This window comes from Lolium perenne, chromosome 3 (genome assembly GCF_019359855.2).
Source record: "Lolium perenne isolate Kyuss_39 chromosome 3, Kyuss_2.0, whole genome shotgun sequence".
In the NCBI taxonomy this organism is placed as follows: domain Eukaryota; kingdom Viridiplantae; phylum Streptophyta; class Magnoliopsida; order Poales; family Poaceae; genus Lolium; species Lolium perenne.
Window position 1 is genome coordinate 266,104,325 of NC_067246.2, and position 11,277 is coordinate 266,115,601.

Here is an 11,277-nt window from a genome sequence, read left to right on the forward strand (position 1 = left end):
TTTCACTTGCCCTGGTGCTGATGAAGCGTGGCGATGAAGTTTCCTCGTCGCCTGACTCGATTGACGATGTCGAGCTTGAAAAATCGGGATCGACCGCTGATAATCCCGACGAGATCGGAATTTTGAGACGATACGCTCCTTCCTTCTTGACACGGAAGTGAAACTTTCCGAACGTCATCTCCATGGGCTCCTCCAGATACGCATATGCATCCAAACGGGAGGGCGGGTGAGGGACAAAATCGACTAGACCAGTTTCGATCTGTTTACCTCTGTCCATCGCGTTGCTTGCAGCTGACGAAGTCGATGATCTTGAACGTGCCATCGGGATCAGCTCCTTGACACCTCTAGTTCCCACAGACGGCGCCAATTGACAAGGGATTAAGTTATCAATGCCTACAGATTGTAGACTAGGGTTTAGTTGGAAGTAGAGGGCAAGTAGGTCTCGAAGGTTTCAGCCGAAAAGTACTCGACGATTATGAAAACTAGGGTTGCGTGAGACAATGAATCGATGCTTTCTTTGTCCCTCGACTCCCCCTTATATAGGAGGCGGAGCCGATGGATTCCTAATACACAAGTTACAGAGTCCGGGAGGGTTTCTAACCCGTCCCGTAAAATTACAAGTCTATATTTTCTAATACAACTCTAGCTTTCCTTAACACTATCTTGGGCTTCCGAATTTCATATTCTTCGAGTCGTGGGCCTTCAGTAAACCCCGGATACCATCTTTGGCAGACCCATTGGGGATGCCTATGTCAATGGCCCTTTTAGGATATACCCTCTCCGCACATCATCTTGATTATTAAAATCATAACTTGAAATAGAAATCCTTTCCCCCGGATCATGTGGAAGAAAGTGAGCATCATATGACCTTGCATTTGGCTGTTTGGGTGAAGGTGGATGTGGTGTTGTATCTTCAATGTCAATCTCAATCGCAATATCGGATTCGACTTCTTCATTATGTACAATATCGGATTGGACCGGAGATCCAATCTTCTTTGATGCTTGTTTCTAAAAAAGTAGCGCAATTTAGCTATTCCTCTTCATTTCTACACAATTGAAACATTCAAACATTAGCACTTTAGCAATTTTATGTGTTCTTCATCATTATAAGACTTAACATACAGAGAACACAGACATACAAGAGACATGTATATAGAGCAGTTCATATGAAAATAGTTGAGATGCTCAATAGCAGAATAGGGGCTCACTTCTGGCCGCGGCCTCGGTGGGAAGATCAGGGGCGGCGCTCGGCGTTCAGTGCAGCGGCCAGTGGCCGGTGGTCAGTGCGGCACTGCGGCGGCCAGCGGGGCTGGGTGACGGCGTGAGGGCAAAGCTACAGAGGGCGGGCGAGCGCCGGGCGGACAACCGGACTGGGCAGAGAAGCAGAGTCGAGGGCAGGCGGGGCCGGCGGGCAGCGGTGGCGCCAGGGCAGGGCGGCGGCGGTCGGTGCGTGGGGATTAGTGGGGAAGTGCCGAATGCGATGCGTGACTGGAGCCTCGTCCTTGTGATCTCGACGCTATCTCCACGACTCCTCCAAGAGTCCGGCCTAATCGGGCCTTTTTTCCATGGGGTATAATTAGGGTCGGCAAAATCCCCCCCTCCTCTCCCCCCACCGCTGCGTCCACCTATGCCCATGTGGCCAAACTAAGAGCATCTCCAGTCGCGTTCCTCAAAGGTTTTTGGGGCACGCCGAAAATTTAATTAGCTCCAGTCGCGCATGTCAAAGCCCCTTTCCACCTGGCGCGACCTAATACGCTGTCCCACGCTTTGAGACCGTCCCCGCTCTACAAGCCAGGTGGACTTGGAGGATGCCGCATCAGCTGGGTGAGACGGAGGCAGCGAAAATGAATTCAGCCCCAGATTCTGTCCATGTACTTGCGCTGTGCTTGTTCTCATCCACGAAGCCATGAATGGGCCTTCTTCAGGGATGTTCGCTCATTCCAACCGAGAGAAATACTATATTTAAAGCGTTGACAAGTTTGCACAGGGATCAACTCCTGTTTTGTTTGAGAAAGATCGTGTTGGAAGACAGTACGGGTATAGTCGTTAATTAGGTCACAAGAAATTTAACTATTGACAAAGAGAAGGGGCATTTGGGAGCTTCATTGTAGTAGGATATTAATTGGGGGAAATAGGAGATAATGGTAAGTAGCAGTGCCGACTGGCATGTTTCATATAACTGAGTGGACATTTGCGATTTTGGACGTTTTAAAGCAGCGCATGCTATCTTTTTCTAAGGATCAGAAACTGCTGCATTTCTGTATTTGTGTAATATTTGTATCTGTTTTTCTTAACCCAGTCTTTTCGTGTCACGCACACCTGAACCTGCATATAAAACCTGCAGGTCACGAGCGTATGGGCATCCACACAGAAGTGCAAAAACATTCCCCAAGAAGCAGAGACCAGCCATGTCCTGGACTGCTCGAGTCGTCGTCGCTGCCACCTTGCTCGCCGCGGCAGCAGCAGCAGCATCGCCCAATTCAACCTCGCCACCCCACAGCCACTTCCTCGTGAAGCTCTCGCAATGGCGGGAAGACTACCTCTCCGAGGCGGCCTCGCAGGCCGGCACCGGGAGTGTGCGCCGGAACACCGTCCTCGCGTGGATCCTCTCCTTCCTGGCGGCGTCCGTGTCGAGCGCCGGCGGCGTGGGCGGCGGGTCGCTGTTCCTCCCCATCCTGAACCTGGTGGCAGGGCTGAGCCTGAAGCGCGCCACATCCTACTCCTCCTTCATGGTCACCGGAGGCGCCGTCTCCAACGTGCTCTACAACCTCTTCTGCACGCGTGGCCTCATCGACTACGACATCGCGCTGCTCTTCCAGCCGTGCCTGCTGCTGGGCGTCAGCCTCGGGGTGGTGTGCAACGTCATGTTCCCGGAGTGGCTCATCACGGCGCTCTTCTCGCTCTTCCTCGCCTTCTGCACCGCCAAGACGTGGCGGGCCGGGGTCAAGATCTGGAGGACCGAGACCGTGGCAGCACGGCACGACCACAAGGTGCCGCTGCTGATCGGCGGCGGCCTCCCGCTGCCCGGCCAGGTCGGCGGCGAAGGGTCTATCAATGGAGGTTCCTTGGCCGGTGACCGCCCGAGGTTCCCGTTGAAGGACATAGCGGTGCTCCTCGTGGTCTGGCTCAGCTTCTTCTTGCTCCATGTCTTCATTGGAGATAAGCACGGGAAGGTATGTATGGCCGACGTGTTCCCTTCTCCGCGTAAGCTTTCTGTTTTGTTTTGGTGCTGCCGTTACAGTACAACTGCATGCGCTGCTGTGCACGGTTTGCTCATGCCAGCAGCCAAAAGTTAGGATTGTGACGCGTAGATCACCGTAGAATCTATTGAGGCACAAAATGCAGATAGAGATCGGTCGGCAGTACGCAAGAGTATGGGTTGCCAAAAGCCAAGATAGTGGCGCACTCGTAATCATACGTCGTTTCGCTTGTCATTTTTTCACTGGCATTATGCTCTCCTTTCTCTGATGCGGCGGAAAGTAGTGGATAGCTTGCTTGTTTACTTCTTTATGCTTTAGCGAAATGACACTGTGCCTTGCCACTCCGACGCTAGCTTTGAATTTCATTGTCAGCCTTTGTAGCTCTCTAGAACATGCTGCAGCGGAGGAAAACAGGGCTAGCTTTATGTTATGTGTTAAAAACAATATGTCTAGCTAATTATTTTTCACCTGGTCAATTTCTAACATCAATATTCTCATGTCTCTTATGTACTGACTATGGGTCCGTCGATTTAAAAATAGCCATTTGTTGATAAGTTGTCAGTTTGTCGGATCAAGATTTTCTCGAACTTATGCACTTGAGGATATTATAATAGTTGGATCAAGTTATTTATGTGAGAAATAGGAAAACCGAATTTCTAACCTTTACAATCTGTGTCACAAATCTTATGTCATGTCTGTTTGCTTCTTATTAGCTAGGCTTAAAATTGGCAAAAAGGTTAAACCGTCACTGCCTCCTTTTGAGCTTTCATCATTACTTTGTACAAACTGGTTGTACATGTTTTGGGGCAACATAATTGCATTATATCCTGATGTAACTCAAGATAAATGTTACCAATGAAATCAATATTCATATTAACCAGAGCACGACACGACTAAAATTTTAGGCCGACACGTTGTTAGAACATAGGTCAATGTTGGGATGAGTAACTAGACATGTCAATGACGTCTCAAAGTCGCAAAATGCTTGTCAATGGTGCGTCCACTACGGAGCTGCTAGAGATGAGAATGGTAGATCTTCATCCAGTGGGTAGTTTATGATGCCATGAAAGAGTGACCGGTGAGAAATTGAAAGGAAGATCACTCCTACTAGAGATTGGGTTGGAAAGGTGGGTGCCTTTTCACAATAGAAATTGTTTGGTTTCTCTTTCACTATATGTATCTATCCATTAGCAGTTATAATGGAGAAGGTAGACACCATATGGGAAGTTCAAGCCCCTCATCTACCACACATGGTAGGCATAACAAATAGACATGCACAAGAAAAGGAAAAAAAGAGTAACAAACTAAAATATTATCTTCTTAACATTAACAAACAAAAAAAGTAACAAACAAATTGCTATCTCATTGTTGTCTTCAGTAAACCAGCTTTGCTTCTCCTTGGTCCAACACAACCATGTCATTAGAGACCACCAGGTTGTCCCTAGCGTGGTGACACTAGAACCAACGTTCTAATTAAAACTAACATGTTTGTTGTCAGTTAATATTGTATATCCATTGTTTTGCTTTGTAGCAAGATTGTCGGCATCCATCTTGTCATTTCTTTTTCATTGCTTGCCACCGGTTCAAAATCATGTAGCGGTGATAAGTCCTAGTCAGCTGGCTACAAGGATTAGAATAATATATTGTTACCTAGTTGGAGGAGAGAGAAGATGAGTGAGCTCTTATGCAAGAGCCAGCTCTAGCACGTGCTCCTAGACACTTTGTAAGAGTGAATGGTGGGCCATGCATTGATAAAATAGTATAATTCTATAGCTCACTATTGTAGTAGTACATGTTAGCTCTAGGTTGACTATAAATGACATGACATTTGACTTATAATCAATAGTTGGCTCTACTATTGAACTTGCTCTTACTGCACCTCCCGAGGCGCCCTTTTAGCTCAGCCAACGGTGGATCACTTCAAAAGGTCGGCGGTATGGAAAAGATCATGGAGTATAGGCAGCCGTCTAGGTTCATTCTAGTAGTGCAATTCAGCTAGCAATCTGCCTTCTATTCTTTAAAGTTAGAGCCAGCTAGCCATGGATATTCATGTCAAACTTTGTCGAAGTGGGGATCACCTCTTCAACTTATGTTTACTAAAGTTATTATCCAACGAATGGACAGCACCAAGTGCTATTTTAAGTCAGGATTATTTCCCTGACAGCCTATTACTAATTTAAAATTCACGTCAGTGTGTGTGTGTTGGAACTTGGAAGCAGTATTTTGTGCTATGAATCGGGTCATTATGCCTGTCCACATTCATTGTACATGAATTCAACTGATGGAAGACGTTAGTGGAAACTCCCAATTCAGAAGGTAGACGTTTACATCAGTGACTCATATGAAACGCGTATCTGATTTCGTTACCGTGGTTTGTGTGTCCAGGGCGTGATCAAGATTAAGCCTTGTGGAATAGCATACTGGCTTGTCACTATATTCCAGGTGCCTTTCGCCGTGGCCTTCACAGCCTATATCGTATATGCAAAGAGAAATAAACAGGGTCGCCACGAGAACGAAGATGGCAAGGTACGTGGGCCAATCCCGCATGGTCTTTTGAGTGTTTGTGTGGCAGAACTTGAATCACGAAGAAGATGGGACTGAATCTTTTCACGGCTGTCAATGTGCTCATGTAGGAACCAAATTCTTTCGTTACTAAAACTGAAACCTTGCCGCCGCTCGCACTCCCTCTAGCCGCTTTGGTGACCGGGTCTTTGAGTGGCCTCTTCGGCATCGGGGGAGGGCTACTTCTGAACCCAGTTCTCCTTCAGATCGGAATACCCCCGCAGGTATTGTAGGACATGTTATAACCAATCAATGTTCTGAATTTTGAAATTCCTAAAGGTAAATGAAATGTGCTATTTTCTGAACTGCAGACTGCAGCAGCGACGTCTTCCTTCATGGTTCTCTTCTGCGCGTCCATGTCGATGGTTCAGTTCATTCTCCTGGGCATGGAGGGGATCGGGGAGGCTGCAGTCTACGCAGGGATATGCTTCGTCGCTTCGCTCACCGGGGTAATTCTGATTGCACGGGCCGTCAAGAAGTCCGGTCGGGTCTCCATGATCGTCTTCTTGGTCACTGCCATCATGGCGCTCAGCACCGTGATCGTCACTTGTTTTGGAGCCCTAGATGTTTGGACGCAGTACATCGGTGGAGCATATATGGGATTCAAGTTACCTTGCTAAGTGACATATATATTGGGAGCATGTCTGTGGAGAGGTGTTTGTTTTATGGCTGCTTTTGGCTTGGCGTAGAATTTTTTCTGAAGGAAGTTTTTTTGATCTTTGATGCTGTTATGGCTTTATCTGGGTTTTAGGCATAACATATGTTTGTCTGAAATAAGTCTGTACTACTTCTGAACAAAGATGCTTGCATGTCCGGTACCCTTTGACTCGCTCAAAGTGGCCGAACTTTTTTTTCTTTTCGAAATGGGAGCAAAGCCCCAGCCAGTGGCCAAACTAAATAACGCCAGCGTATTACCAGCACTTCTTAAAGTTATCCATGTTTTAGTTTGCGAAACAAAGAACCTCCCCCCCCCCCCCCCCCCCCACAACTACAAAGCGTCTGAATACATAGTTGACCAAACTAAATTGTCGCTTAATGAGCAACATATAAAAGTGTAGTTCGTGTCTCCAAACCAAAGATGACTGAACATTTCAGACCTTGAAGTACTAAATAGAAAGTGGATCTTATAATACAAAGATTAGGTGGTCTGAGAACCTATTTGCAATTTTTACTACCTTTTGACTTATTTATACTACCATAGATGAGATTATCAATAGATCAATACACTTAAAAATAGAAAATATTATGTACCTAGAAAGAAGTTTGCATGATTCTTTTTTTGGCAAACCGGTTCGCACTAGTGATCATAGGAAGAGCCACATGAGGATAACAGGCTGATTCTTTTTTTTTTTTGAGAGAGATAACAGGCTGATTCTGAAACTATCTATGCCCTTGTGACTAGTGCTATACCTATACTGTCCCATCCCCGAATAGATGGAGTATAAAAGGTCAATGCTTCTAAGTTATTCACCAAGTCACAAATTTCATGTTTTATTTCTACCCTTTTCAGATAGACCCTTGTGCTTTAAATGAATCATCCTGTGACACAAATATGCAAATGCACCGGAGTCTAACACTGGTAGAAAAAGAGGCTTCCGTCCAGCCCCATTAGTCGCGAAACTATAGGAACCGCGACTAATGGAGTCTTTAGTCTCGGTTCGGGAGGCGAACCGCGACCAAAGGCCTGGGCCCAGGGCGCTCGGTGGCCAGCTGGTGCACGTGAGGGGCTTTAGTCGCGGTTGGCCAGGCCAACCGCGACTAAAGCCCCTCCCCTATATATACCCGTTCAGCACACTCACTTAGCCATTTGGTGCCACTTCTCTTCACAAACTTCACAAGGGGGTGTTAGGTTTGCTTTTGGCTCCTCTTATGCACACAAAGTGTTTGATGAAATGCCCCAAGAGCATGAAACAAACATGATATGAAGTGTCGGAGCCACACTTGAGCTTCCTCATTTATTTTTTCCTCCTCGATCGCGGTTAGCAACTTGAACCTTTCATATGTGTCATTGATAAAATATGCATGTGTGTAGTTTATTGTTTAATTTCTATTGTTTATAGTTAGTTAGTTTAACAAATGCATGATGGTTAATTATATATTTTATATTATAATAATGCAGATGAATCGGCAATGGATGTACGGTAACCGACTCTCCGGCGAGTTCACTACGGGTTTGAAAGATTTCCTCGTAGTGGCTAATGCGAACAAGCAGAAGGGTTTTGTTATCTGTCCATGTGTTGACTGTAAGAATCAGAAGGGTTACTCTTCCTCAAGAGAAGTTCACATGCACCTGCTTCGGCACGGTTTCATGCCAAGCTATAATTGTTGGACCAAGCATGGAGAAAGAGGGGTTATAATGGAAGAAGATGAAGAAGGGGATGATTTCATCGATGAAAACTATCTTGATCATTTCGGTGATACTTTCATGGAGGATGCTGAAGGTGAAGGGGAAGGTGAAGGGGAAGGGGAAGGTGAAGAAGAGGCACGTGATGAGCCCGTTGATGATCTTGGTCGGACCATTGCTGATGCACGGAGACGCTGCGAAACTGAAAAGGAGAGGGAGAATTTGGATCGCATGTTAGAGGATCACAGAAAGTCGCTGTACACCGGATGCGATAATGGTCTGAAAAAGCTGGGCTGCACACTGGATTTGCTGAAATGGAAGGCACATGCAGGTGTAGCTGACTCGGCATTTGAAAACTTGCTGAAAATGTTGAAGAATATGTTTCCAAAGAATAACGAGTTGCCCGCCAGTACGTACGAAGCAAAGAAGGTTGTCTGCCCTCTAGGTTTAGAGGTTCTGAAGATACATGCATGCATCAACGACTGCATCCTCTACCGCGGTGAATAAGAGAATTTGAATGAATGTCCGGTATGCACTGCATTGCGTTATAAGATCAGAGGCGATGACCCTAGTGACGATGTTGAGGGCGAGAAACCCAGGAAGAGGGTTCCCGCCAAGGTGATGTGGTATGCTCCTATAATACCACGGTTGAAACGTCTGTTCAGGAACAAAGAGCATGTCAAGTTGTTGCGATGGCACAAAGAGGACCGTAAGTCGGACGGGGAGTTGAGACACCCCGCAGATGGAACACAATGGAGAAAGATCGACAGAGAGTTCAAAGATTTTGCAGCTGACGCAAGGAACATAAGATTTGGTCTAAGTACAGATGGCATGAATCCTTTTGGCGAGCAGAGCTCCAGCCATAGCACCTGGCCCGTGACTCTATGCATATACAACCTTCCTCCTTGGTTGTGCATGAAGCGGAAGTTCATTATGATGCCAGTGCTCATCCAAGGTCCGAAGCAACCCGGCAACGACATCGATGTGTACCTAAGGCCATTAGTTGATGAACTTTTACAGTTGTGGGGCAGACCTGGTGTCCGTGTGTGGGATGAGCACAAAGAAGAGGAATTTAACCTACGAGCGTTGCTTTTCGTAACCATCAACGATTGGCCTGCTCTTAGTAACCTTTCGGGACTGTCAAATAAGGGATACAATGCATGCACACACTGCTTACATGAGACTGAAAGTGTACATTTGCCAAATTGTAAGAAGAACGTGTACCTTGGGCATCATCGATTTCTTCCGAAAATTCATCCAGTAAGAAAGAAAGGCAAGCATTACAACGACAAGGCAGATCACCGGCCGAAGCCTGCGGAACGCACTGGTGCTGAGGTATTTGATGTGGTCAAGGATTTGAAAGTCATCTTTGGAAAGGGTCCTGGCGGACAATCAGTTCCGAAGGGAGCTGACGGGCACGCAGCCATGTGGAAGAAGAAATCTATATTCTGGGAGCTAGAATATTGGAAAGTCCTAGATGTCCGCTCTGCAATCGACGTGATGCATGTTACGAAGAATATTTGCGTGAACCTCCTGAGCATCTTGGGCGTGTATGGGAAGACAAATGATACAAAGGAAGCATGGCAGGACCAGCAACGTTTGAAAGACCCTGATGACCGGCATCCAGAATGGTTTCAAGGTCGTGCCAGCTACGCTCTGACCAAAGAAGAGAAGGTCATCTTTTTTGAATGCCTGAGCAGTATGAAGGTCCCGTCTGGATTCTCGTCCAATATAAAGGGAATAATAAACATGGCGGAGAAAAAGTTCCAAAACCTGAAGTCTCACGACTGCCACGTGATTATGACGCAATTGCTTCCGATTGCTTTGAGGGGGCTCCTGCCGGAAAATGTTCGAGTAGCCATTGTGAAGCTATGTGCATTCCTCAATGCAATCTCTCAGAAGGTAATCAATCCAGAAGTTCTACCACGGTTACACAACGATGTGGTCCAATGTCTTGTCAGTTTCGAGTTGGTGTTCCCGCCATCCTTCTTCAATATTATGACGCACCTCCTGGTTCACCTAGTCGAAGAGATTTCCATTCTCGGTCCTGTATTTCTACACAATATGTTCCCCTTCGAGAGGTTCATGGGAGTATTAAAGAAATATGTTCGTAACCGTGCTAGGCCAGAAGGAAGCATCGCCAAGGGCTATGGAAATGAGGAGGTAATTGAGTTTTGTGTTGACTTTGTTCCTGACCTTAAGCCGATTGGTCTTCCTCGATCGCGGCACGAGGGGAGACTAAGTGGAAAAGGCACGATCGGAAGGAAATCAACGATATGTATGGACGGCCATTCTATGACTGAAGCACACCACACAGTTCTGACCAATTCCAGCTTGGTGGCTCCGTACTTTGAGAAACACAAGAATATTTTACGCTCGGACAACCCAGGGAAGCCTGAATCCTGGATTAGGAAGGCCCACATGGAGAATTTTGGCAGTTGGTTGAGAAAACATTTAATGAATGACAATGATGTTGTAGATCAGCTGTACATGTTGGCCAAGACACCATCTTCGACTATAACGACTTTCCAAGGGTACGAGATAAATGGGAATACATTTTACACGATCGCCCAAGATAAAAAGAGCACCAACCAAAACAGTGGTGTCCGCTTTGATGCAGCAACCGAGAATGGGCAAAAGGTCACATATTATGGTTACATAGAGGAGATATGGGAACTTGACTATGGACCCTCCTTTAAGATCCCTTTGTTCCGGTGTAAATGGTTCAAGCTAACAAGAGGTGGGGTAAAGGTGGACCAGCAATACGGAATGACAATGGTGGATTTCAACAATCTTGGTTACCTTGACGAACCATTCGTCCTAGCGAAAGATGTCGCTCAGGTTTTCTATGTGAAGGACATGAGTAGCAAACCGAGGAAACGGAAAGATAAGAAAACGATCAGTACATCATGTGATGATCCAAAGCGCCACATTGTTCTTTCAGGGAAAAGAAACATCGTGGAGTGGAGGACAAGATAGACATGTCAGAAGATTATAATATGTTTGCTGAAATTCCGCCCTTCAAAGTGAACACCGACCCAAGCATTAAGTTAAATGATGAGGATGCTCCATGGATATGGCACAATCGTAAGCAAGCAGGGACACAAGGAAAGAAATGATGTGTAATAATTTATTGTACCAAACTTTATTGAATGGATCATGTGAATTATA

At 46.2% G+C, this 11,277-nt stretch overlaps 1 protein-coding gene across 1 annotated transcript; it reads left to right on the top strand.

Annotated features, from left to right (window-relative positions):
• Positions 1–2,327: 2,327 nt before the first annotated feature.
• LOC127344069 (sulfite exporter TauE/SafE family protein 5) lies at positions 2,328–6,618 on the top strand. The gene is made up of 4 exons (XM_051370287.2): positions 2,328–3,173; positions 5,586–5,726; positions 5,834–5,986; positions 6,074–6,618. Exons 1-4 carry the CDS (start codon positions 2,409–2,411, stop codon positions 6,380–6,382), a joined length of 1,368 nt encoding a protein of 455 aa, XP_051226247.1. The 5' UTR covers positions 2,328–2,408; the 3' UTR covers positions 6,383–6,618.
• Positions 6,619–11,277: the final 4,659 nt, after the last annotated feature.

Coding starts and splice junctions, on each gene's coding strand:
- LOC127344069 (XM_051370287.2), top strand. CDS start 2,409: ATGTCCTGGACTGCTCGAGTCGTCGTCGCTGCCACCTTGCTCGCCGCG. Junction 5,727..5,833: donor ACGAGAACGAAGATGGCAAG/GTACGTGGGCCA, acceptor GTGCTCATGTAG/GAACCAAATTCTTTCGTTAC. Junction 5,987..6,073: donor AGATCGGAATACCCCCGCAG/GTATTGTAGGAC, acceptor TCTGAACTGCAG/ACTGCAGCAGCGACGTCTTC.